The sequence below is a fragment of the Geotrypetes seraphini genome, chromosome 2 (assembly GCF_902459505.1).
Source record: "Geotrypetes seraphini chromosome 2, aGeoSer1.1, whole genome shotgun sequence".
NCBI lineage: Eukaryota > Metazoa > Chordata > Amphibia > Gymnophiona > Dermophiidae > Geotrypetes > Geotrypetes seraphini.
In genome coordinates this window covers 251,805,510-251,832,939 of record NC_047085.1, presented here as the reverse complement: position 1 = coordinate 251,832,939, position 27,430 = coordinate 251,805,510, and the positions used below count along the sequence as shown (strand labels likewise).

The window sequence follows — 27,430 nt, the reverse complement described above, 5'->3', positions numbered from 1 at the left end:
CCTCCTATCTGTGCCCTTATCTTCCTCTGCCACCTCCAGACTCTGTCCTTTCTGTCTTCTGTGCCATATGCCTGGAAGAAACTGCCTGAATCCCTACAGTGGGTTCAGTCTCTGGCAGTGTTTAAGTCCAAGTTAAAAGCCCACCTAACTCCTCTCACTTTGGACTCTGCATTAGAGAATGACACGGGGACAAATTTGTCCCTGCAGGAACTCAATCGCCTGCGAGTTTTGTCGCTGTCTGTATCTCTGCCCCATTCCTGTAAGCTCTGCTTTTTAACCGCACAGGCTTCAAACACTTATGGTTTTAAAGTGTTTGAGGCTTGTGCAGATGAGGACAGAGCTTGCAGGAATGGGTCAGGGACAGGAAAAGAACTTGCGGGGATGGGATGGGAAAATGAGTTCCCGCGGGGACGGGGAAAAATTTGTTCCCGTGTCAATCTCTACTCTGCATTCCTAACCCTATATGACAAGACTGTCTGTCCAAGTTAGACTGTAAGTTCTTCCAAGCAAGGACTGTCTATTTAATGTCAAATTGTACAGCACTGCGTATATCCTTTAGCGCTATACCGTAGAAGTATTAAATAGTAGTAGTGGTAGTAGTGATCTTAAGCCGCGCCTCTAATTCATCGCTTCCGACTCTCCCATTGATTCAGTCGAGGATCGAGGCGGGGCGCTATGCAAACCTCCCTAGCTGCTGATCAGTGACGTATCATCACACCACGAGCGACTGCGCGATCTGATTGGACGGCGAGAACTGGTCTCACTGAAAACAAAACAAGAACCATGCGACCGAGGGAGGTTCGCGTCGGCAGGAAGGCGTTAACTACGGTCCGTCATGCGTTTCAAGCCTCATTCTATCTCGAATATCCGTGAAATTCATTGGCTGGCTAGAAGCCGTGGGGTGTAGGCGTCAAAAGAGAGCGAGCGCTACTGAGTGGGTGACGTCATCGAACGAAAGAAGCGTGCGATAAACCAAGATGGCGGTGGCGATGGAAGTACGGGCTGTGGGACTGTGAGCAGCAAAGAGGTGCAGGATGCAGTGATGCGCGGCTAATTTCTTTTCGTATTCCCGAGTTCAGCCATGGAGACCTCGGCGGAGCTGAATGTGGAGAGCATGGAGACTCTGACGGAGTTGGGAGACGAGCTCACGCTGGGCGACATCGACGGTGAGAGATCTCCGTCATCCCCCTCAGCCCTCGAGCGGTGGGATGTCACCGGCACTGCCCGAACCCCGGCTTCAAACTCACTGCCCGAGGGGGAAGGGGGATGGCTTTGACCCCTCTAGTGCCTCAGTTCAGGGGAAAAGGGTGGGAGTGGGAATGTGCAGCTGCTTGTAGTAGAGACACCAGAGGTTTTTTTGATGATCTGAAGATCACAGAGCAAAGGAATGCTATGAATGCATAGAAAGAGGCATAAACTGTGTAATAAAAATTGGTGATAATGCTTCTGTACAAATGGGTTTTACCGCTCTCTTAGACTATTATGTTCAATACTGGAATCCTGACTGATATGGAGAAGATAGAGCTAAACCACAGTAGCGCTACCAAGACTACTATGAGATGAGGCTTAAGTCTTTATAACTAAAGAAGAGATAGGACTTATTCTCTAGTTTTGTGGTTTACCGGTAATTACTTTTGAAAACCTGCGTTCAAGGCAAGTTATATATTCAGGTAGGGTAGGTATTTCCCAGCCCCAGCGGTGGTGAAGGATTGGGTAACTTGTCCAAGGCAACAAACAATTATCATTTGAGAAGCAGGATTTACCCTGTTTTCCCTTGTTCTTTGGCTACTACAGTATTTTAGAAACATTTAAGCAAATGCATTAGAAGCAAGCCTGTGTTTAGGAGACTATGCTCTGGGTTAAGATAAGAGGTCATAGCATAAAAGGTTGGATGGGACAGAATTTTAGAGCAGCATTAAGAAATTTCTTTATGGACATTGTAGTTGATAGTCTATGTTTCTGTGAAAGCAATGTTTATGACATAATGATGATTATATCAGTGGAAAGTTCCTTATTAATAGTTCTTTGTTAAACCATCAGTGAGTATTCACCACTGTGTGTCATACCTTAGTCTTGCAGTAGCCAGGTAACCTTGTATTACCTTTAATGACTTCTTACATGGAAAAGATCTAATCTAATTTAGTTTTCGATTTATATACTGGGTCATCTCCCAGCAGAGCTCGACTTTTTAAAAAGTAATTAAAGACCAGCAAAAAAAGCGAACAAGAGCATAAAAGGAAATAAGTGTTGTAGATCTATCAATTCATTGAATCTTTAGGTAATCTGTTAAGTATTGTGTAAATAATAAAGTTTTTAGGACTTTATGAAATTATTGTAACTGACCTATCAATCTGACAGTCAGAAAGCCCATTCCACATTTCTACCAGTTTATAAGCGAAAGATTGACTGAGTTTCCCAACCGATTTAATTCCTCTGAAGGAAGGGAACAGTAGTTTATATCGGTGTTCTTACCACTGGTCCATGGACCAGTGCCGGTCCACAGAAATTTCCTGCTGGTCCACAGGGCCAGCATTTGCATCAGGCCCAAAACAGTGCTCTTCAACCGTCGGTCCACGGTGCGATAGATGCGGCATTATCTTTGAGCCAGCTCCCTCTTCCTCACTGATTCAGTACACAAAGCCATGGGCAGTGGCTCCTATGCGTGTCCTGCGCCTGAACAGGAAGCCTTCTCTCTGACATTGCAACATCAGAGAGAAGGCTTCCAGATGAGGCACGGGACGCGCAAGGAGCCGCTGCCCACAGTTTTGTGCACTGAATCAGTGAGGAAGAGGGAGCTGGCCTGAAGATAACACTGGGGGCGGCATAAAATGGCCAAGCGGGAGCAGGCCAGAAGGTAAGGCATAGCATGGAGGGAGGGAGACAACAAAGGTAGGGGGAAATGATTTTATTTTTGAATTTAGTGATTGAATTATGTCAATTTTGAGAATTTACATCTGCTGTCTGTGTGCTTTGTGTAGTTTAATGTTGTGGTTGATCATTATGTGTTGTTAATAAGTTTATATTGTGTATCTGTGAAAAATGAATGGAAAAAAATAGTGAGTGTTACAATTAGTACTATTGTGGGGGTAGGATCTGGGGTGGGGATTGGGTAGAGATGGGTGGGGTCTGGCCCACGACTTAGCCCAGTGTTCTTTAACCGCCGGTCCACGGACTGATGCCGGTCCACAGAATAATTCTTTTATTTCTGCCGGTCCATAGGTGTACAAAGGTTGAAAAACACTGATCTCTATGTATTCATCGAATGGCAAGATCTAAGGGTATTCCAGTATAAAGGGACCAAAGGACCAAATATTCCATAGAGAAGCTTAAAAATGACGCAGGCATATTTAAACTGGATCCTAAAATGGTTTGGGAGCCAATGAAGCTTTCTCAACAGAGGGGAGACATGATCGTACTTTCTCTTCCAAAGATTAGTTTAGCTGCCGTATTCTGTATTAACTGAAGTCTTCTTAAACTACCCTGTTTGATACCTAGATATACAGAATTACAATAATCCAACTGGGCAAGTACAATAGATTGTACCAGCACTGAAAAATGATCTTGATGAAATAACAATCTAACTTTCCTTAACATACGTAAACTAAAAAAACACTTTTTTACCAGAGAGTTTATCTGTTCATGAAATGTGAGTGATGAGTCTAGGACAATATCCAAAACACTGGAAGAAAAATCTATCTGTAATAAAATACCTTTGTGATTTGGCATTGAATAGCTGTATTATGCCCATGATGTAACATAGCAGATGACATCAGAAAGAAAACAACTTACTCATCTTGTTGGCCTACTAATCTCTGTCTACACTACAAGAATATATTTAGGATTCTTCGTTAGCAGTTGAGAATAAGGCCTATCAGCAAGGTCTTTTATTTAAAACATTTGTAATCTGCTCCATATACAACTTGGGCCAGAGTACAGGAGAGTATATATAAAAATGAATAATAACAAAAATCAGACCAGACAACTTTCATAGGTTGGCCTGCAAAATATCTTGCATTAACATTATTAATCACATTAGAATTTTTAAACTAAAATACTTGTAAATTGATTATTGGCATCAACATTTTGAATTGAATATGTTAATTACCTCAATGAAGCTAGAAAAGCCTTTTGAAATAACAGTTTTTGGATTCTTTTAAAATACATTCAAAGTTCTTTTCCTATGCCCTCCCCCAAGCCATATGAATGATCCTCTGTACCACATGAATGAAGGCTTTGAAATTATTACTTCAGCATAGTCCAAGTGCTGTGCCTCAGTCCACAGCATCTAAAGTGCCAGCTACCACCACTGAACCTATATATAGCTTTCTGCCTCTAAAGCTAGAGCAGGCTGCAGCACAGATATTAGTATTTGCTTGAAGTAGTGCAGCTGATGTGTTTCAGATAGCTCACTTGTGTGCTCTGGCCTCCCGAAATATTTGCTGCTGCATCAGCCCCTCAGCTTGCAAGGCTATCCTAACTCTGGAGCAGCTTGACATGCTACTTTTCTAGGAGCACCCTTTCTCAACTTCCTTTCCTGCTAAAAATATAAAGTGATGGTAATGAATAAAATAAAAATTATTATTCTGAAACAGGCTAGGAAAGAAAAAGGGGAGATGGGTTGGGAGAGGTGATAATGGAGACACTGGAGAAGAAAGAGAGAGATGCTGGGGAGAATGGAGGAAGAGAGGAAGGAATTATTGGGAGACAGGAGGAGGGAAGAAAGTGGGAACAGAAATGTTAGTGTGCTGGGTGAAGAGGTCATTAAAATCTAGCTTTAAAAAAAACACAAAAATCTAAATTAAAAAAAAAATTCCCTCCTCCCCATTCTGGGATCCTAACTTAAGAACATAAGAATAGCCTTACTGGGGAAAACCAATGGTCTATCAAGGCCAGTAGCCCATTCTCATGGCGGCCAATCCAGGTCACTAGTAACTGGCCAAAACCCAAACAGTAACAACATTCCATGCTACCGATCCAGGGCAAGCAGAGGTTTCCCCCATCCATAATAATAAAACCCTTAGCGTATCTGTGTGCCTCCGCATGTGCAGTGCACTGCTGAGCAGGGAAGCATCTCGGCGCAGTGACAGTAGTCCTGACCTACCAATCCCCCATTCCTTACTCAAAGCAGCAGTGGCAGCACTGTAAACAGGCTGCTCGCGGCAAACCCTGGCAGGGCCTTTCTTCTTATGTGGTAGAAGAAAGGCCCTGTTGGGGCTGGCTGTGAACAGCCTGTTTACAGCGCTGCCACTGCTGCTTTGGGTAAGGAATGGGGTTTGACAGGTCAAGACTACTGCCACTGTTACTGCTTTGGGGCTGGAGCGAGGGAAGAAGGTTGGCGGATCAGGACCGCTGATGCTTTGGGGCACAGATGGAGGAGGAGTTGGTAGGTCAGGACTGCTGCTGCTGCCTCGGGTAAGTAATGGAGGTCCAGGAGGCCTGAACCACGTGGAGGGAGGGAGGGAGGGAAGACCTGTGGGGGAGGTGGACCAGGTGTATGTGTGTGTGTGGAGGGTCTATCAGGGTGAAGGGGAGGGGAGATGGATGGATGTTGGACCCATAGTTGTGGAGGGGAAGGATTGAGAAGTGGGGGATATAAAGTGACAGACCAGAAATGAGGGTGGGTAGGAACAGATACTGGCCCTCCAAATGGGGGTGGGGGTGATAGGGAGAGGAAGAGGAAGAGATTGAGATGGGAAGGGAGACAAAACTATTTTTATAGTAACCCTCAAGCAACCAAAAATTATGGTACAGTTATCCAGTATCTACCAATCCCCATGGATTCCGGATAACTGAGAGTCTAGTGGATTTAGGAATATTCAAGGTGTTTTTTTCAGCTTTTGGGGCAAGCCGCTGCAAGCTTGCCCAAATATTCAGTACAGTGGCTGGGGAGGAGATAGGTGGGAGATTCAGGAGCTAGAGAGAGTGGTTGAGGATACCATTGGCTTGAGGTTTGAATTGGTGCAGGCTCTGGTGTTGGAGTGTGGTTGGGTGAAGAGGGTTAAAGTGGCAAATATTAGAATGGGGAGGAAGACGGTTGCAGTACCGTGGGAAGGGGAAGGGGAGAGACAACAGAGAAATTGGTGCTGGGGTGGGGTATAAGAGAGAGGGTAAAAAAGGAAGAGAAGCTGGGTGAGGGTGGAATACAAGGGACAGGAAGAATGGCCTTGGAGGCAATGGAAGGAAGGATAGATAGGAATTGAGCTGGGACTGAAAGGGTGATAAATGCAGTGGAGGATTGATGAGGGTCAAAAGGGTACAGAGGACAAAGGAAATGATGAAAGGTCAGTTGGAACTGGGATCAGTGGAAGGCAGGGTCTGGGCATGGTAGAGGCATGGGTGGGGTCAGGGTATAGGTGGGGCTATTTTAGCACCCGTTATTGTATTGAATGTAACAGGCTAAAACACTAACTAGTGTCTTAATAACAGACTGGACTTTTCTTCCAGGAATTTGTCAAAACCTTTCTTAAAACCAACTATGCTATCCCCTTTTTTCCACAATCTTTGGCAACACTTTCCAGACCTTTACTATTCTCTGAGTGAAAAAATATTTCCTCCAATTGATTTTAAAAGTATTTCCCTGCAGTTTCATCGAGTGTCCCCTAGTCTTTGTAAATTGATCCACTTGTACCTGTTCTACTCCACTTAGGATTTTGTAGACTTCAATCATATCCCCCCACAGCCTTCTCTTTTCCAAGCTGAAGAGCCCTAACCTTTTGCCAAAGTGCTCAAATCCTGTTTTTTGAGGGGTTGTCTTTATTTTATTTTTTTAAAGTGAAGACTCACTTTTATTTTCACCGATAGTCTCCGGTTTTGTTTTTGTTATAATAATACCTCCTGACTAATCTAGAGGGAAAAAATTAAAATATAATGAAAACTGAAAAAGAAGGTCCCTAAATATTTTTTTAGTTTCAGTTGTAGAGTGCGACCATCTGCGGTATATCTCCTTATCAGAACAGTTTTAGTGCTTTTTCTCATTTTATTCAATTGTTTTGGGAGATGAACATCAAAATCCCCCATTTAGTTCACACCCGTATGCCTCCCCCGTTTACTGCAACTTATTATTTCTATATCACTAGAAGGTGTGCAGTGCTGTGCACATAAAAGGCAGTCCTATAACCTATTCAAGGCAAAGAGGGCAAATAAAAGAATTACAGAAATGCTTAAAAAACGTGAGTATGAACAGAATAATGGATTAGTATTTAAAATTGCTCTTAAAAGGGTGGTCTCGGGAGCAGGATTTGAAAAAGGCCCGAGAGGGATTCTGATAAATTTGCAAAGCTTTGGATTAATACTTTCTGGTGGATGATGCGTTTTGAATACTGCTTCAGAAATGTTACTATGACTCCTGCATTATCTTTAGGTTTTATTTCTCTCAGCTGGTAATAATCTAAAAAACTACCAATATAAACATCATGGTTTAAACTGGTCTCCTAAGTGCCCCTCATAGTCTCTCAGACTTGCCTGTGTGTGTGCTTGCATTTGCACTAAGCCAGGGGTACCCACACTTTTTTGGCTTAAGAGCTACTTTTAAAAATGACCAAGTCAAAATGATCTACCAACAATAAAATTTTTTAAAACCCCACAAAGCATACTGTATGCAGAGAAAATGTTAATTATCATTTATATTCGGGGTTTTTTTCAAGGAGATCAAGGCAGATGACTTTATGCAATGTCACCTCAGTAACAACTATACAAAAATAGTCAAATATACTCCCTCCTTTTTACTAAACCATGATAGTGGTTTTTAGCACAGGGAGCTGCGCTGAATGCCCGCACTGCTCTCGATGCTCATAGGCTCCCTGCGCTAAAATCCACTACTGCGGTTTAGTAAAAGGGTGTCGTAGTGCAAAATATAGACAGCAGATAATTCTCAAAACTGACACATTTTAATCACTAAATTGAAAATAAAATAATTTTTCCTATCTTTTGTCTGGTGATTTCATGAGTCTCTGGTTGCACTTTCTTCTTCTGACTGCATCCAATATTTCTTCCTTTCTGCCTCTTCCAGACCTCATTCCATTCCCCAACCAACATCTGTGTCCTTCCATGAGTCCAACTTTTTCTTTCTGTCTCCCTGCCCCCCTTTCTTTCTCCCCAAGCCACTGCTGGGGCTGCCGTCTGGGAACAGTCCCCCATGCCACCGTTGCCACCGAGTTCTTCTTGTTGCCTGATGCTGCAACAGGCCAGCAGCAACTGCAAAAGCACCGGGCGCACCAGCCATCCCCCCCCACCCTGACGTCAATTCTGATTGGCTGGCCTGGAACTTCCTCTCCGATGTCAGAATTGACATTGGGGGAGGGGGGGAGGAAATCTGGTGGGCCCAGCGCCTCTGCAGTCGCTTCTGGCCTGTTAAATATCAGGGAACAGGGAGAATGCAAAGGCAATGCGAGTCGACATCCCTCTTGCCATTTGTTTTTTTTTTGGAGGGGGGGAGTTGGCATGAAGGTAGGAGGGAGTCAGCATACCTCCTGCCATAGTTTTTTTTTGGGGGGGCTTTATTTATTTTAATCGGGAAGTTATTTTGCGAGTGTAATACATGCAAAATATCTGCCTGAATAAAAATAAACCCCCCCTCCCCCGTGCTTCTCGTTTGCATGTAAAAAAGATATTGAATCAATTGCTGTTTTAAAATCGGCCAACAGCAATTAAATTGCTATCTTTAGTGAATCAGGACCATAGTCAGATAAGGCAAGATCTGGTGTTTTCCAGCCTTGTGAGCAGATGTATTGTCTTGCAAAAAGAGAACTCCTTTCTGCAGCTTCCCTCTCCATTTTCTTTCAATGCCTCCTTTTAATCGGCACAGTAAGTTACAGTAGTATTCTGCATTAATTGTTTGGCCCCGTGAAAGATAGTCATTAAAATACCTTCCTGATTCCAGAAAACTGTGGCTTGAACTTCCTTGGCCTTGGAGAACTTGAGTACCTCAATTGCATGGACTGTTTTGTCTCAGGATCATAGTGGCGTAACTATGTTTCATCAACAGCAACTAGTCATTCCAAAAAGTTGACACTAGCTTACTGAAAATACTGCAAAATCAACTTGGAAGTGTCCACTTGATGTTGTTTCATGTCAGCATTTAAACATTTGGGCATCCACTTGGCTGACAGCTTCTGCATACCCAGCTGCTTGTGGATTGTACACCCAACACATTCCCTGGATATCTATAGTATCTCAGCAATTGTTTTAGCTAATATTTGCCGATTTTCCAAAATCAGGTCATGAACATGGTCAACAATATCAGGAGTTGACACCATTTGAGGCCTCCCAGACCTTGCTGCATCTTCGCTCTCAAAATCTCCACGCTGAAAGTTTACACACCAACCACTTCTTCACTGTGGTGTATGATGGACATTTGTCGCTCAATGTTTGCATTGCTTTGTATTTTAAGGATTTATTGGCATTGCACTATATTTAACTGGGTCTGTTTCCAGTAGATAATTTATTGTGATCCACCATGAAATCATAAGAGCTTTGGTGGAATACAAATTGTAAAGTAATGTATATTCATGGATTTTTCTTTTGCAGAAATAGGGACTTAATGACGACTTGGAGTTCCACACTTGAAGATTCCACATGTTTTATTGACATGGTTCAATCACTGATCTGAAACATTGTCAAAACATAGCATTACGATTCTGCAAATCGGCACTTTGCAAAATAAAATAACACTCTTCAGCTACAGTGGCAAAATAATGCTCAGAATTTAGGAAGTTGGTTGGGCTGAGAACTTTTCTGCACCCCTTTGTATACATTTCCTTAAAATTACATCCATTTAAAACGGTGACGGGACAATCGCGCGCCAGACACCAATGCGCCAACAATCGAGCGCTGACAATTCGGCGCAAGACACCAGTGCGCCACGGGAAAACTTAGTTTTAAAGAACTCCGGGGGGGGAGTGTGGGGGGAATCCCCCCCACTTTACTGCATACTGTTTGCGCTGCCGTTGGGGTGTGGGGAGTGCAACCTCCCACATTATAGAGAAAATGGAACTTTTCTTGAAAAAAATCAGAAAAAATTCTGTTTTCTCTATAATGGAGGGTTCCAAACCCCCACCAACAGCAGCGTGAACACTATGCAGTAAAGTGGGGGGGGGTTTCCCCACTGATACCCCGCTTTGAGCTCTTTAAAACTAAGTTTTCCCGCGGTGCGCTGGTATCTTGCGCTGAATTGTCTGCTCTCCATTGTCGGCGTGCTGATGTCTTGCGCATGACTGACTATGAACCATTTAAAACATATCTCCTTCAACTGGTCTATCAAGAGGAAATGACCTGTGAAGGAAGCGGTGGGGCCGTTGGATGACCATGGATTAAAGGGAATACTAAAGGAGGACAAAGCCATCGCCGATAAACTGAACACAATTTTTTGCGTCTGTATGTACCAAAGAGGATATACACAATATACCAGAAGCCGACAGGCTATAAGCAGAAAATGAAGATGGGAAACTGACAAGGTTGATGGTCAGTCTAGAAGAGGTGTGTAGGCAGAATTGATAGGCTTAAAAGCGATAAATCCCCGGGACGGGACGGCATCCATCCAAGGATAATCAAGGAACTGAAAGGGATTATAGCTGAACTGTTCCAGCTAATAGCCAATCTGTCGATCAAATCGGGAAGGATTCCGGAAGACTGGAAAGTGGCAAATATTACACCGATCTTCAAGAAAGGTTCAAGGAGAGATCCGGGAAACTACAGACCAGTGAGTCTGACCTCGGTACTGGGAAAGATGGTAGAGGCACTGATAAAGGATCGCATCATTGATCACCTTGACAGATACAATCCGATGAGGACCAGCCAACATAGCTTCAGCAAGGAAGATCTAGCTTGACGAACTTACCACACTTCTTCGAGTGAGTAAACAGGCAGATAGACAAGGATGACCCGGTCGACATTGTGTATCTGGATTTTCAAAAGGATGAATGACTACTTTGAAAAATTGTGAGCCATGGAATTGAAAATAAAATACTCACGTGGATTGAAAACTGCTTGGCGGATAGGAAATAGAGAGTGGGGGTAAATAGACAATACTCGGACTGGAAAAGCATCAGAGTAGAATGCCGCAGGGTTCGTTGCTTGGACCTGTGCTCTTTATCATATTTATAAATGACCTGGAAATTAGTACAACGAGTGAGGTGATTAAATTTGCAGATGATACAAAGTTATTCAGAGTAGTGAAGACACAGAAGGATTGCGAAGACCTGCAACATGACATAAACATGCTTGAGAAATGGGCTGCGACATGGCAAATGAAGTTTAATGTGGATAAATATAAGGTGATGCATGTTGGTAACCAAAATCTTATACATGAATACAGGATGTCCGATGCGGTACTCGGAGAGACCCCCCAGGAAAGAGACTTGGGAGTACTGGTAGACAAGTCAATGAAGCTGTCCACGCAATGTGCGGTGGTGGCGAAAAGGGCAAACATAATGCTAGGAATGATTAAGAAGGGAATCGCAAACAGATCGGAGAAGGTTATCATGCCGCTGTACTGGGCCATGGTACATCCCCACCTGGAATACTGCATCCAGGACATAGTACTACTCGAAAGGGTCCAGAGAAGAGCAACTAAAATGATTAAGGGGCTGGAGGAGTTTCCGTACAGTGAGAGATTAGAGAAACTGGGCCTCTTCTCCCTTGAAAAGAGTAGACTGAGAGGGGACATGATTGAAACATTCAAGATAATGAAGGGAATAGACTTAGTAGATAAAGACAAGTTGTTCACCCTCTCCAAGGTAGAGAGAACGAGAGGGCACTCTCTAAAGTTAAAAGGGGATAGATTCTGTATAAATGTAAGGAAGAACTTCACCCAGAGAGTGGTAGAAATCTGGAACGCTGTTCCGGAGGCTATTATAGGGGAAAACACCCTCCAGGGATTCAAGACAAAGACAAGTTCCTGCTGAACCAAAATGTATGCAGGTAAGGCTAGACTCAGTTAGGGCACTGGTGTTTGATCTAAGGGCCGCTGCGGGAGCGGACTGTTGGGCACGATGGACCACTGGTCTGACCCAGCAGCAGAAATTCTTATGTTCTTATCTCTTTCTTTCAAATTTCACATGCTTAGAAATAATTATAGCAATAGATACAAGAAAACAATACAAAAAAACCCCCTTAATGCAATAATGATTATAACTAGCAAACTAAGATTAGTCCTTAATTTCAAGAAAACTATAAAGCTTTTACTGTTCAGTTTTTTAAAACTGTTGCATTTGTAGAATGGCCATTCTGACGACAGACAAGTCTGCAGCATGATGAGACAGTTCTGATGCTGTAAATCATGTGCATCCTTGTTAGGGCTTCTCTGCAAGGCTGCAGTGAAGATGTGCATTGTGGCACCTTACACGTAGCTTGGTCTTTCATCCCTGGGAAGATTATGAATGGAAGGCTTCAACAAGTGTTAAATGGAGGTTTTGTTTAAAACAGTAAATCAGTTAAAACACATCAGTCACTTCATCATTGTTTGGATTATGGGCCTCAGATTTGTTTAGGCTATAGTTCAGTCAGTATCTGCATAACTTCTAGCAAGCCAATGCTTTAATGGAGTGTATCACAAAATGTGTGCCGCGGCGAGATTCCGGGTGTGCTATGAGGCACGTTGTGTAGGGAAATCAGCCAACGCCTCTCCTGGTCTTCGCACCTTCCCACCAACATAGTCATTTTAGGGTTAACAAGCTCAGGGCCCCATCTGGGAGGGGCCTTAATCATCTGAGCCAATCTGCTCGGTGCATCCTAGGATATACTGGGAGGAGCCTAAGACCCTGATTGGCTCAGACACCTAAGACCCCTGAGCCAATCAGAGCCTTAAGCCCCTCCCCTTGCATCCCAGGTTGCACTGGGAAGGGGAAGGCCTGCCATTTTGGAGCGGTGTGCAGGAGTAACGGCATCTCTCCTGCTGTCTTCAGGAAAGAGGTATGGGGCGATTTTGGCGGATCCGTGGGGCTGAGGCAGAAGGGAGTGGGCATCCTTCCTGCTAATTTTTATTCAAAGTAAGGGGAGTGGGACATGGGGGACTTCCACGAGGGGGGGAACACCCAGTGGCAGAAGGGAGTGGGCTATGTCAATCGTCATGGGGCACCAAGAGTCATCTAGTGGTGCTGAAGATCTCCCTCCTCTTGGAATGGGCGGAGGCTCATGTTCTGGACATCACGGCCTCCCACATAGCCAGAGTGGACAATGTCCAGGCAGACTTTCTCAGTCGTCATGCTCTGGATCCTGGCGCGTGGTGTCTTGGGTTGGAAGCCTTCGAGTTGATTGTTCAGGTCTGGGGTCGGCCAATCAGGCACCTCATGGCCACGAGTGTCAACGGCAAATCGCCGAGGTTCTTTAGTCGGCACAGGGATTGTCAGGCCGAGGGACTGGACGTTCTGATTCTGGCTTGGTCAGCGATGGGCCTGCTATATGTTTTTCCACCATGGTGTCTGGTGGGCAGAGTTCTTCGAAATGCCTGACACACAGGCTGTGTGATTCTCATGGCTTTGGATTGGCCCAGGCACCTGTGGTATGCAGATCTGGTTCATCTGCTCATGGCAGATCCTCTTCCACTGCCCTTGTCCGATATCCTGTCTAAGGGTCCCTTAAAAATGTTCGATCTGAGTCCCTTTTGTCTTATGGCTTGACTCTTGAAAAGGCTCGCCTAAGAATGAAGGGATATTCGGATAAGGTGATCTCCACTCTTTTAGGGTCTCTGAGATTTTTGACCTCTCGAGCTTATTTGGTATCTCTTTTGAGAAGTGGTGCTCCACCGGGGGGGGGGAGGGGAGGGGGGTTGTCTTCCTTTCGTGGGCTCTTGCATGGTCTGCTGTTGGCCTCTTCTCCGGATGTGATTAGATTCCTGATAGTTGCTAAAACATCGGTTCCTGCCTGGGACCTCAATTTGGTTTTCTCGATGCTTGTTCGTCCTCCATTTGAGCCTCTCGGTTCCTGTACGTTGAAGGACCTTACTCTTAAAGCTGTCTTCCTAGTGGCCATTAGTTCCTCGAGATGCATGTCTGAACTGCAGGCTTTCTCTTGTAGGCCACCTTTCCTGGAGTTCTCTCAGGGGTGGGTTGTGCTGCGGCTGGCTCCCTCCTTTCTGCCGAAGGTGGTTTCGCCTTTTCATGTCAACCAGTCCATAGTCCTCAAGGTCTTGGGGTAGTCAGGAGGGCTCGTTGGCACAGAGACAGTTGTGCAAATTGGATGTCCGTAGGGTCTCTTGTTTGTATGTTCAGAGGACCCAGGATTTTCAGAAATCTAATCGTCTTTTGTCCTCTTTGCAGGTCCTTGTAAGGGGGACGATGCTTCCAAGGCTACCATTGCGCGATGGATCACAGAGGCAGTGGCAGTAACATTTGACGCTCATAGAATTCCTATGAGCATCTAAGAAGTTGCCGGCGCTAAAACCCACGCTGTGTGTTAGTAAAGGAGGGGGTTTCTTTGGTGATTTCATGAGTCTCTGGTTGCACTTCTTCTGACTGCATCCAATATTTCTTTTTTTCTGCCTCCTGCACGCTTACTCTCCTCTGGACCTCATTCCCTTCCCCAGCCATCATCTCTCTCCCTCTCCCTCCATGAGTCCTACCTACTTTTCTTCCTCTCTCCTTCGCCCCTATTGGCAACATGTCTCGCTCTCTGTCTCACTGTTAATGTCTTTCTTTCATTCCCTCCCTTGCTGCAAAGGGAGTGGGGAAAAAGAGAGAGAGATCCAGGGTGTCCCTCTTCTGCCACATCCATTTCTCCCTCTCTCATCCCCTGGATCATGTGCATCATTTTTCACCACTGCCCACCAGCCCCATTTCTCCTTCTATCACCCCTCTTTAGCACCATGCCACATCTCTCCCTCCATTACTATGTCAAACATTCCTCCCCTTCATTCTGTTCCCTCTCCACCACTATATCCAACATTTCTCCTTCTCATCCTTCTGTTCCCCATTCATCTCTTCCTCACTCCTCTTTCTCTTTGCCCAACTGTTTTCCTTTCTTCCTTTCCCTATGTGCACCATCTCTTTCCCTGTCATACACTCCCTCCTATGTCCCAAGTTAGTGCCCCTTCCTCCCTTCTATGTTCCATGTTCATGCCTGCTCCCTGCCTTCCAGTCTTTGTCCTAAATTTGTGTGAGCAGATTGCTGGGCACGATGGACCACTGGTCTGACCCAGCAGCGGCAATTCTTATGTTATGTTCTTATAGGTCTGATGTGAACTCCCCCGCTCACTAGACCACCAGGATTTTGTGGGAAGGGTTGGAGTGATCAGAAGAGGGGGGGGGGTGCACTTGGTGTCGGAGGGAAGGCAAGGCATGTGCTCGGCAAGGGGTCAGAGAAGAGGAGAGGTGCCGGAGCCCCTCCCACCCACCCCACTCCTCTTACTACGCCACTGCTAATACAATAAACTTCTTGATTTAGCTTTCAAGAGTCATCACCTTATTTTGTTTGTTGCTCTTTATTTCTGTTCACTAAAATAAATTGATTAGGATCTAATTTGGGGGCAAGGTGCTTCAGTTTTGAAATAGGAGCTGGTACTGCTCAAAAGGCCTTTTACATATAGGTTATTACAAAAATCCATTGTCGTTATTCGAAACAAGAAAAGTTCACAGAATATGCAACCTGAATGAAAAGTAATTTTTAAATTCCTTCTTAGTTAGTGCTTGAGTAAATTGAAAGAGAAGATAGTCACAGAGGAACTGCAGTCGGATAAGTTTTGGTAATGTTTTCCCATGTAAAGTGTATCATCACACTGGAAGGTCAAGACAAATTTTGTTCCCTGGAAAGCTTTCAAGCCTGTTTGGCCTGCAGCTTGAAGTTAGCTTGGATAGCTGGACCACTTGGAAGTTGAAGACCTTATTTTGCATACTGAATAAGCTTAATCTTTTTCTAGTGTAATTGGTTCTTTGTCTCTTACCTAGTGCCAGTGTTTTTTAAAAAGACAATTTTGTTGGGTGTGAGAGAGTTCCTTGGCCCACAATGTACATAAGCGTTAACTCTTTCTGGATGGAAGATATGGGACTGGACAGTTGCTCAGTAACTATGTACAGCTGCTTTCAACAGTTCAGTGGGCAACAGTATATTATGTTTGAGACAAAACGGGGCTCGTACATTTTATTTTCTGCCAGCTTTGATCATGACTGTCTCTTCTGTTTTCTTTTGTGCCTGTTCCAGAAATGCTCCAGTTTGTCAGTAATCAGGTTGGTGAATTTCCTGATCTCTTTGATGATCAGCTGTACCAAAGCACGAATGGTTTGGAGCAGACTCTGCAGAGAACTTATAACCAGGTGTCATCGCAGCCCCACCAGTCCTCTCTCCAGTCTCTACCAGTGAAAGTATCCCAGGCTTCCACTCCACCAACGCCTCAGAGAGTTGCCCCCATTCTTCAGCCTCGACCCCCAATCCAGCTCCAGCAACAGACAGTGATGATTACGCCCACCTTCAGCACTACACCCCAAACCCGCATCATTCAGCAACCCGTCATATACCAGAACGCCACCACTAGCTTTCAAGGTATGTCTGAAACATTTTACTCTCTTACTGCTTGAGCATGAAAGCTGTTGAGCTGCCCAAGGTATTCAGCCATGTATGCTGAGATTATTTATTTTATTTAATGGGGGGAGGGGGGGTTAGTGGAAATGTGTTGAAGCAAACAAAATAGGGATTGTGGATTAAGCAAAAGCATATTACAATGCCTGCCCTCAGGATGACTTGTTACTTTGAGAAATATCATCTAGGCCCTGGAAATGTTTTTCCACTGTAAGATTGCAGGGAAATAATTTTTTTTAAAAAAAATTCTTTATTCATTTTTACATAGTACAACAAGTGCAACATAAAAACACAGTTGACCTTATACAACATCACTTGATTAACTTACATATATCACATAAATATAAAGAAAATACCACCCCCCAACCCTAATAATGCATACTTTAGAGTTCATGATATATAGAGTCCATTATATTAATAATATTCCTAATTACAACTCTTACTACCAAATCTGAGATCCTTTCCCTCCCTCCCTATCTTTACCTATGTCCAACCCTAACACTCCAACCATATTCATATATTTATACATCAAACTATTTTCTAAAATATTACCCACACATTCGCATCCCATCATTACAATTATTTTATCTTTGGGAAAATGTTCATTACTCATTACAAAAATCTGTTAATGGTCCCCACACCTCCTGAAATTTACCAAAATATCCTCTCTGTGTTGCTATTGTTCTTTCCATTTTGTATATATGACAAACTGAATTCCACCAGAAACTATAATTTAATCTGCTATGATTTTTCCAATTGAATGTAATCTGTTGGATGGCAACTCCAGTCAAAATAATAAAAGCTTATTGTTTTTTTGAAGTAATCTGACTCTTTGCTCTCATTATTGTGCCAAATAAAATAGTATCATATGTCAAGGCCACTGGATTTTCCAACATCCTATTTATTTGAGGCCAAATTGATTTCCAAAATAATAATATAAATGGACAATAGAATAAAAGATGATTTAATGTCCCAGGCTCAAGATGACAATGCCAGCATCTATTAGGCTTAGAGCTATCTAATTTTTGCAAACGAACAGAGGTCCAAAAATCTCTATGAAGAAGAAAAAACCAAGTTTGTCTCATAGATGCAGACACTGTACAACTCATCCTCCAAGACCAAATTCGTGACCATTGAGAGGCATTAATTTGATGCCTAATCTCAATGCTCCAAATGTCTCGAAAACCAGTTTTTGGTTTTTTATTCACAAATCCAGAAAACTGTGCGGTCTGGTGTCCCATGAAATCTACCTGAAAGCATAAGAATTCCAAACTAAATTGATTATTTAGATTTTTCCATTCAGGGAACCCCTTCTTTGGGAGGTGCAATGCTTTAAAAATTATCCTTATTGTTAGGGATTCAATAATTTCTCCCAGGGTTTACTTGTCAGGGAAGAAATGAACTTTCCATCAGGGTTGGGTTGTAAAGAAGTACAGTTATTTCCTTGTCACCAGCAGTAGATGATGAATCCGGAGACAAGTGGGATATGACCATCCACCAGGAGGTGGAAATAAAGAACACAAAGGTTGTACTCTGTTTTTTGTCTCTCACAAGCTCCTGATTTTCTTGTCTACTTTGCTTCTGAGTTTCTCAGTTTAGTGAAGCAAGGGGGATGGTGGTGTTTAGGCTAAACAGTTCCTACTTTAGGGGAGTACATCTGATGGTACCAGATCCCTCCTTCCATTTTCTGCCCCATTCTCCCTCACAAAAAAGGCACTTTTTGGCATCTTCTAAGTCAGGGCTGCCCAAGTTCGGTCCTCGAGATCTACTGGCAGGCCAGGTTTTCAGGATATCCACAATGAATATGCATAAGAGAGATTTACGTGCACTGCCTTCTTGGTATGCAAATTCCTCTCATGCATGTTCATTGTGGATATCCTGAAAACCTGGCCTGCCAGTAGATCTCAAGGACCGGACTTGGGCAGCCCTTTTCTAAGTGCTTGCGGCTACAGTTTGAAGGAATCTGAATTAGTTCTGAGCCACTGCAAACTGCTTCAGGTCTTTCAGAACCTTTACAATGGTGAGTATACCTTTTAAGTTTCTTATTCTTTTCTATCTCGGCTGGAACTATAACGTGCTGCTCTCTTGCTGGGATATGAAGAGCAATAGCAGAGCATGGTTTGGGATTTCCTTCAAGGTCTCCAGAATCTCCAGATTTTGCGTTGGTGTTAGCAGAGCCATTAGGTTCCTGCACAAACTTATAGCTCAGTCACGCTCAGTCACTGTCACCCATGGTCATTTTGAAACCCTTGTTTCAGGCTCTGCTGGTGAGAGGACTCCTTATTTTATCAGCTAGCTAATTTCAGTGTCTACACAGTTTGCTGTACTGTATTTCTTTCTCCTATGGCTGCTATTACTTCTATCTTGAGTTTGTTTTCTTGGTTCAAGCTGATTCATTTTTGGATAATTTCACTCCTTTCCAGAACTTTCTGAAGGGGCATTCTGCGATTCCTGTTGGCATTTCTGTCAGCTGGTATTTGCAGTGCAAATAGGTGTGTTGTTCTGGACAAATGGGTAATCTCCCTATGGCTGCAAGCCTTTGCAGAAGGAATCCACTCTGGATTTTTTATGTAACCCTCCTACTTCACTGAGAGCTCTACTGCTACCTTTACAGTTTTTTCCTTATGCATGCGATCCTGAAGGAGCATTTCTGTTCTGCGGAGTGTCTCTGTTCTCTGCTTTTTTCTTTTCTTTTAGTTGGTTTTTTTAATTTTTTTTTTTTGCCTCTTTTTCTTCAGTTTTCGGTGTTCAGAGCTTCCCAATTCCAGGGTTCAGTTCTGCTTGCATAGAGAAGAAGCATACTGTGGTCTGCAGCTAACGGCCCAATCCCTTGTGGTACCTATTATCCAGCCTGTAGAAGTGTTTTTGGAACTCGTGGCCGTCCCCAGTTAGCGTTGCTCACCTACTGCTTGACAGGGGTTTGTGCACAGGCCTTCGGGCATTCGTACGAGGCTCAACAGTGTCTCGCAGAGTGCTCACAGGGGCTTGGGAGATCTTTCTGAAGGGGATACAGATGATGATGGGACTCTCGCAATTCCCTTACTGACTTAAGATGCACCCTCCATGTCTGGGGATGCAGGGCTGCAGTCTGGCGCTTGGGATCCCATAGTTGCTCTGGATCCTGGATATGATCTTGGTTCGACACCTATTCAAACCTTCTGTTTTGCTGGATCTCATTTCTGAGTCCCTCCAAGATCTAAATTTGAATTCCCAGGTGGTCCCCTCTATTTCCTCCTACCTTATGAATGGAGCGAGGGTTCAGTCTTCTACATTTCCCAGGCATCCTGATGTTAATAGCCTAGTCACGGAACAGTGGGATTCTCCAGAGGAGTCTCTCAAAGTAGTGAGAGTCATGTCTCAGCTGTAACCTATGGCACAGGAATGCCAGTAGCTGTTTATTCAGCTTCGGGTGGATTCCTGGGTTGCACAGATTACTAAATGCACTTCTCTTCCGTGTGAGGGTGGTTCTCAAAGATAAAATGCTGAGGCTAAAGGTAAAATAGGCATGGGCTGAGAGGAGAGTTGAGAAACGTTTAATGTTCCGATTCGCATGGGGGGGAAGGGGGGCTGCTGGAAGGACTCATGGAGATGCTGACCTGGGTGCAACTTTTAAAAAAAAATTTAACAGGTGAGCAAGATCTTTTACCATACCTTGTTTCTGTATTGGTGATAAGACAGTCCAATTTTTTTCCCATCCACCGCGGTGTTTAGTTACCGTGTCAAGGGCAAAGAGCCCATACCTCAGCTCCTCTTGTCTAGACTTGATTATGTGGCAGATGCTTTTCATGACATTATTTGTTCCATGAGTACAGCTTCAACTTATTTAGTCTTGTAAAGTATATATGTGTAGTTGCTTGTTTTTATTGGATAATTGTGTATAGTGGAACAGCTTTATCAATTAAATAGGCCACTGGCTACAGACTACCACTATTTCTTAAATATGATTTCTATTTCTTCCTATGGCCTAGCTTTTGTCCTTTTCATGTCACCTAATTTTTATTTCTTTTTTGTTTCTTTGTGTGTGTACAGTGCTTCAGCCTCAGGTTCAAAACTTGGTAACTTCGCCCTCAGTTCAACCAGTCACAATTCAGCAGCAACAGGTGCAGAGTATTCAGCAGCAACAGGTGCAGAGGTTACTGACACAGACTGCCAGCAGCGCCATCCAGACGCTGACACCTACAGCGGCAGGCACTATCCAGACGCTAGGCCCCACCACAGTGCAGACAATAGCTCCCCAAGTCCAGGTCCCGGTAAGCATTGAGAGTGAATTACCATTGAAGAGGGCCCAAGGCGGGAGTGCAGCATGCTTTTTTTCTGACTTAAGTTAGAATTTCACTTCCTACCCAACTGCTGTCTGCTTGCCACTTTTCTGTCATGGTACAGAGTATTTCATTTTTAAATTCTTGAATCTTGGATAAGTACTGTACTGGTCCTTCTGGAACTGAGAAGCAGGTAGATAGACATCACTAATAAGTGTCTAACAGAGCAGCACTGGGTTACGGTATTGATTTGCTTGACAGGTACTCCTGTATACTACCTGTTTCCAAGATTATTAGTTACTTTTATACCGCTTATCAATGGAGGTTGTCTAGGTGGTTTTTACATTCAGGTACTCAAGCATTTTTTCCTGGCAGGTTCACAATCTACCTAGTGTAATAATAATAATAACAGTTTATATACCGCAGGACTGTGAAATTCTATGCGGTTTACAATTTTTAGAAATGTTACAGATTGAATGGAATAAACAAAGTACAGACTTAATTATTGGTAGTTCTAGCGATCATTTGTTGAGGATTGAGATTGTATAGGTTGGTTTCCTAAGTATTTCAGGAACAGATGTGTTTTTAGGCGTTTCCTGAATTCCACATAGGTAGTGGGCACAAGCAATTGTTCGAGGTAGTGTACCTGGGGCAATGGAGGATTAAGTGACTTGCCCAGGGTCACAGAGTGCAGTGCTGGGTTCAAACTCACAACCTCAGGGTGCTATGGCTGTAGCTCTAACCACTAGGCCACTCCTCCCTCTCTCTGTCTCATCCTGGGAAAGATGACATTGGAGGTGAAAAGTGTGTATTTAGGCCCCATTAGGGCTAGATCAGCCATTTCTGGTTATCAGTCTGATTTTATAGTTTCTTTGCTAACATGGGCAGACATTTAGAAATTGTAAATTCTGGTTTCGAATGAGATTTTCTGTAACTGACTGATCCTAGTTTGCGTTTTAGTAGGTAAATAAGGCTATGGATGTGTTTGATTTTACTAGCCATTTAATATCTCAAAATTTTCTTTTCTGACTTCTCCAGGTGCTGGTACAGCCTCAGATAATAAAGACAGACTCCCTGGTTTTAACCACATTAAAGGCAGATGGCAGCCCAGTGATGGCTGCAGTACCAAATCCAGGAATAACAACCCTGACCACACCAATCCAGACTACAGCCCTGCAAGTACCTGTATGTACCTTACTCTGGCTTTTTTTTCTTAAGTTTTATAAGCATTATGGGGTCCTTTTACTAAGGCGCGCTGGCCGTTTTAACACGTGTTAACGCTAACGCGTCCATTATAGTCTATGAACGTGTTAGTGTTTAGTGTATGCTAAAACAGCTAGCACGCCTTAGTGAAAGGACCCCGATGTTCTTGTAGTTAGTTATCCTAGTGGTGATATCCTAGCAGCAGGAAAAGCAGAGTATGCAAGGACCGTATCCCCTTCTTTCTCACTGGTCAGGAAGAGGGATTGTCTAAGAAATTAGGGAAGCACTGTTGATGTTTATTTTGTGGCTGGTTTTAATACTGCAAATCCTAAGCTCTTATTTGTGCAGAAAGAAAGGGTACAGCATGGGGTGGCAGAGGTGCTGTCTTACATTACATTACAAATATTCTTGTATTCTGCAAATACTGCAAAGTTCTAGGTGGATAACGATGCAAGAAAATCAGATAAAACCTTAGTAATACATAATCAGTATTAAATTTTTTAAAAAATTGTAACATCAAACCTGTAGGTATTTATTTAGAAGGTTTTAAAAACATTTCCCTAGCAACAGCAGCAGATGAATCCAGAGACCAATGGGTATAGCCCACATCTACCAGCAGGCGGAGATAGAGAAACTGATTAACAGGTGGTCCTATTGGCTGGCACTCCTCCTTATCCACTTATCCAGTATTCTCTATCTCCCAGCAGGAAAAGGTCACTATTCAACTAGCTCCTAAATTCTGGCTGTGACTGGAACTTTATTTTCTCCTGTTGAGGTTTCTCTTCAGTGAGACTGCCATTCTGTTTCTCCTGTTGAGGTTTCTCTTCAGTAAGCTGGCAATGCTATTTCTCCTGTTGAGATTTTCTCTTCAGTGAGACAGGGGTGTCCGGCTGAACGGTGCCGGCTTTAGGGGTTACACCTGTGCCCCCCCAGGTCTCTGCCTCACCCTCCCTCCATTGCTAGAGGGTCTGACTGGGTCTCAATTTTTTTCTTCTTTCCCTTCTCTGTAAAAAAAAAAAAAAAAAAAAAGACCACAGTTGCTACATTCTGCCATGCTTCATTTGCACTATTTTGGGAAAAATAATTCTTACTCATTACAATAAGTTGTTAATGGCCCCCACACATCTTGAAATTTATTGAAATTTACTTTCTGAATAGATATTGCTCTTTCCATCTTATAAATATGACAATGAATTCCACCAAAAACTATAATTCAATCTACTCCAATTCTTCCAGTTAATGTTATTTATTGTATGGCAACTCCTGTTAGGATAAGTAAAAGCTTATTATTGTTGGCAGAAATTTGTCTCTTTGCCCTCAATTTAATGTTACACTTACTGTAAGTTTTGAAAATAATAAAGAATTGGAAGAACATTGTAGCCTGTGGCATTTATGCTGGATTCAGACAGATAATCAAGAAGTGAAAAACTAGCCTTTGACAGTTCTTTTCCTTATACAGATTTCTGGACTTCAGAGTCAATACCAAATGCCTAAGAATGGTCAGATTTCTGGGACTGCCAGGCTGTGTCATTAGGTTACTGGTTTGCAGTAGTTCCTTTCTGTTTACAATATTATTTCCTTTGTATCTTTCAGACTTTGGTTGGCAGTACCGGTACCATTTTGACAACCATGCCAGTGATGATGGGACAGGAGAAAATGCCTATCAAACAGGTTTCTGGAAGTCTGAAACAACTAGAGGTCCCAAAGGAAGGCGAGAGAAGAACAACTCATAACATTATTGAGAAGCGATACCGATCGTCTATTAATGACAAGATTCTTGAGCTAAAAGACTTGGTTATGGGAACAGATTCCAAGGTAAAAAAGATTTGAGGAAGGGGGCATGTTTTAGAGACCAGCAAGAGACATGGCTTTCTTCAGCCAAAGCTGGAATGTTGCATTTCTGTTAATTTTCAATATTTGTGAGTAGGTGTGAGCCAGCACGATATGGCAGCTTAACCGCGGCGCTCCTGAGTCCCAGGCAACAACTGAATAAAAATAAAACTCTTTACTTCACTTGCCCGATTTAAAAATAATAAAAATCAACGTCGGAGATGGCAGCGATAAGGCAAGGAAAGAATGAAAAACCTTGTACATCGGGAGTGTCGGCGAAAAGGTCGAAGGTAACTCCCGTATCGCCGTCCAGTGTACCAATCCCGCTGGAAGCTGAGGAACTTAATGAAAAATCGGACATCATGGCGGAATTATTTAAAATCAAAATAATGTTGACTGATAATGCCAACAAAATATCAGAAGTTAAGGAAGAGCTGATCAATCTGAAACAGGAGATCCAAACTGACAGGCAGAGAATGTCTGTAATAGAGGAAAGAATCTGGCAGTTGGAAACTTTCACACAAAAGTGTGAAGAGGAAAAGAAAGATGTTACAGCCTTAAAAAATCAACTAATTGATATGGAGAATCGAGGAAAAAGAAAGAATATTAGAATCCTTGGCTTAGCTGAAAATATTGAAGGAGAAAACCCTATACAGTTTTTGGAAAATCTTTTGCCTAAACTGCTGCAGCTAAATTCTAAATGGCCGTTGGAGATAGAACGTGCCCACAGAATCCCCACAAGAAAACCAACAAACCAGACAGCTCCTAGACCTCTGATCTTCAAAGTATTAAGATACCAACAAGCATTTGAAATCTTAAAAGTGGCAAAAGCAAATAAAAACCTAAACTATAAAGGATCTAAATTGATTTTCGTTCCTGACTTTGCTAAATATACTGCAAATATAAGGAAACAATTCCTCACATTCAGACAACAATTAAAAGAAAAGGGCTACATATATGGTCTATACTATCCGTCTACAATGAGAATTTCTACTGGGAATAAATCTATGTATTTTCAAGATCCAGCAAAACTGAAAGAATTTTTGACACAAGAAGAACCAATGTCTACATGATAAAACAGAATAAGTAAATGGAAACAAAAAAGGGAAAAAAAGAAGAGGAACCAATGTCTACATAAAATAAGAATAAAATGAAAGTTTCATCTGAAGATAGGATTTAGAAAATGCAAGATAAAATAAGGAAAAAGAAGATGGTTAAAAAGAAAGAAGAAGACAATGACTACTAACAGAACAAGTTATTTTTTTTTTTTTAATGTTGACAATCTTTGATTCAAATATTATTATAATATATTATAATATATTGAATGTTATGATTTTAATTAATTATTGATTTTATTCCATCCATTTAAAAAAAAAAAACATTTTATAATTTTTGATTAAATTATTATTAATATATATATTGGACGTTATGATATAATTATATTATAATAGAAATTAATACTATTTATAAAATTATTGCATCTATATTTAATACTGATAATATTAATTGAAAAAAAATAAAATTTGAATTGATTAAATGAATGGGAAATTATTATAAATTGATATTAATTATATAATCTTCTTGATATAAAAATATATTTTATTTAATTACCTATACATATTAGGTTACTATAAATGATGATATATAAAAATGTTTAAAATAATTTATTAAAATTTGATATATGGAATTAGAAATATATTTGAAATATATTGAATTTAATGTAGGGATAATATATTAGTTATATCTAAGACTTGAAAATATTAATATGATTTATCCAATTATAATTGATACGAATTATTGCATCTATATTTAATACTGCTATTATTAATGAGGAAATTTTTTGGAATAGGTTAAATGAATGGGAAATTACTATAATATAGATATTAATTATAGAATCTTTTTGATATAAAATGATTTTATTAAAATATTTATTATTATCTTTATAGGAATAAATATATCTAATTTATATATATGAGAATTTGATATATGGAATTAGAGCTATATTTGAAATATATTTAATTTATTCTATGAAGGTTTAAATGAATATATAGGATGGGTAAAGAAATATGGAATATATTGAATTAGAAGTTATTTTTAAAATAATTTATGAATGATTTGTTGCCTGGGGAAGGGGAATTAGGTTTTGCATGACCAATGTGTGTTTCAAGTCAAACATTGATAATGGGAGGGTGGGGAGGGAAAATAGAGGGTGGGAATGGGGATCAATATATATTAATTGTGCTAAGATCTAATCATGTATATTATCATAGAATATTGGTTAAAATTTAATGATAAATAAGATGGATATAAAAATTTATTCTATGAATGTCAATGGTTTAAATCATCCTATTAAGAAGAAGAAAATATTATCGTTCCTTAAAAATCAAAATGTGGACATCTACTTCATTCAAGAAACGCATCTTTCTGAAATTGAATCTAAAAAATTATTTGGGGGTTGGATCTCTAATTGTTTATTTGCACCGGCTTTAAAGAAAAAAGCTGGAGTGGCTATTCTGATAAACAAAAAATGTAATGCGAATTTCAAATTAATAAATTATGACCCCTTAGGTAGATGGGTGCATGTCAAAATGGATCTGGGAAATACAACCATGGATTTATTCAATTTATATGCTCCTAATACGAATCAAATGGAGTTTTTCAAACAAATTCAACAGTTACTTTTACCACTGGCTACATCTAATTTAATAGTAGCAGGGGATTTCAATGCTGTAATGGATCCAATTTTGGATAAAAAACCAAGTAGAATTATGAAATCATTAGGCTTAGATAATTTGATTCAATCTTGTGATTTAATAGATATATGGCATATTCTTCACTTTAATGATCAGGAATTTTCTTTTTGTTCTCAGGTCCATAAATCCTTTTCACGAATTGATTATATATTTGTTTCTAATAACCTAGCGCAGCGTGTATTAAAAGCAGTAATAGATCCTATTATAATTTCGGATCATGCTGGTGTGTGGATTAATCTTCAAAATTATGATATTGAACATTTCAATTCAATTTGGAGATTTAATAATAATTTTTTAGCAGATTCAAATTTCCTCGAAGAATTTAAATTAAAAATACAAGAATTTTTTCAAATTAATGATTCAGATAATATTAATGCTGAGATTTTATGGGATGCTTTTAAAGCAACAATGAGAGGAAATATTATTTCATATTCAGCATATATTAATAAACAACATAAAAAACAGTTTCTTGAATTAGGAAAACAAATTAAATTATTAGAAAATAAATTAATTGAAAAATGGGAAAATAATACATTACAAGATTTATTAAAACTAAAAGTTAAATATAATGAGATTTCTTCTCAATTTGTGAGGAAAGATTTATTTAATAGACAAGTTCAATTTTATGGAAATTCAAATAAAGCTGGAAAATTATTGGCCAATTTTATGGAAATTCAAATAAAGCTGGAAAATTATTGGCAAATTTTCTTAAAGCAAAAAAAAGAAAATCCAAGATTATTGCAATAAAAGATATACAAGGTAATACACACACTAACAATAAAGACATTTTAATACAGTTTCTTGATTTTTATAAAGATTTATATTCTTCTGAATCTTATGAAAATAAAGAACCAGATGGACTTAATTTTTTAAATTCATTTA

At 41.2% G+C, this 27,430-nt stretch overlaps 1 protein-coding gene across 3 annotated transcripts in view; it reads left to right on the top strand.

Moving 5' to 3' along the window:
• Positions 1 to 864: 864 nt before the first annotated feature.
• The window catches only part of SREBF2 (sterol regulatory element binding transcription factor 2), a 181,007-nt gene continuing 154,441 nt past the window's right edge, over positions 865 to 27,430 (top strand). For 2 of the 3 annotated variants that reach the window (XR_004537939.1, XM_033929354.1), the window contains exons 1-5: positions 866 to 1,166; positions 16,129 to 16,467; positions 20,533 to 20,753; positions 21,801 to 21,947; positions 23,559 to 23,780. Coding sequence is in view for 2 of the 3 variants with exons in the window: in XM_033929354.1 (XP_033785245.1) it covers positions 1,082 to 1,166; positions 16,129 to 16,467; positions 20,533 to 20,753; positions 21,801 to 21,947; positions 23,559 to 23,780 (1,014 nt within the window). In the remaining variant the exon portion in view is untranslated. Of the gene's footprint in view, positions 1,167 to 16,128; positions 16,468 to 20,532; positions 20,754 to 21,800; positions 21,948 to 23,558; positions 23,781 to 27,430 lie in introns of all 3 variants that reach the window. The other variant, XM_033929355.1, reaches the window with a different exon arrangement.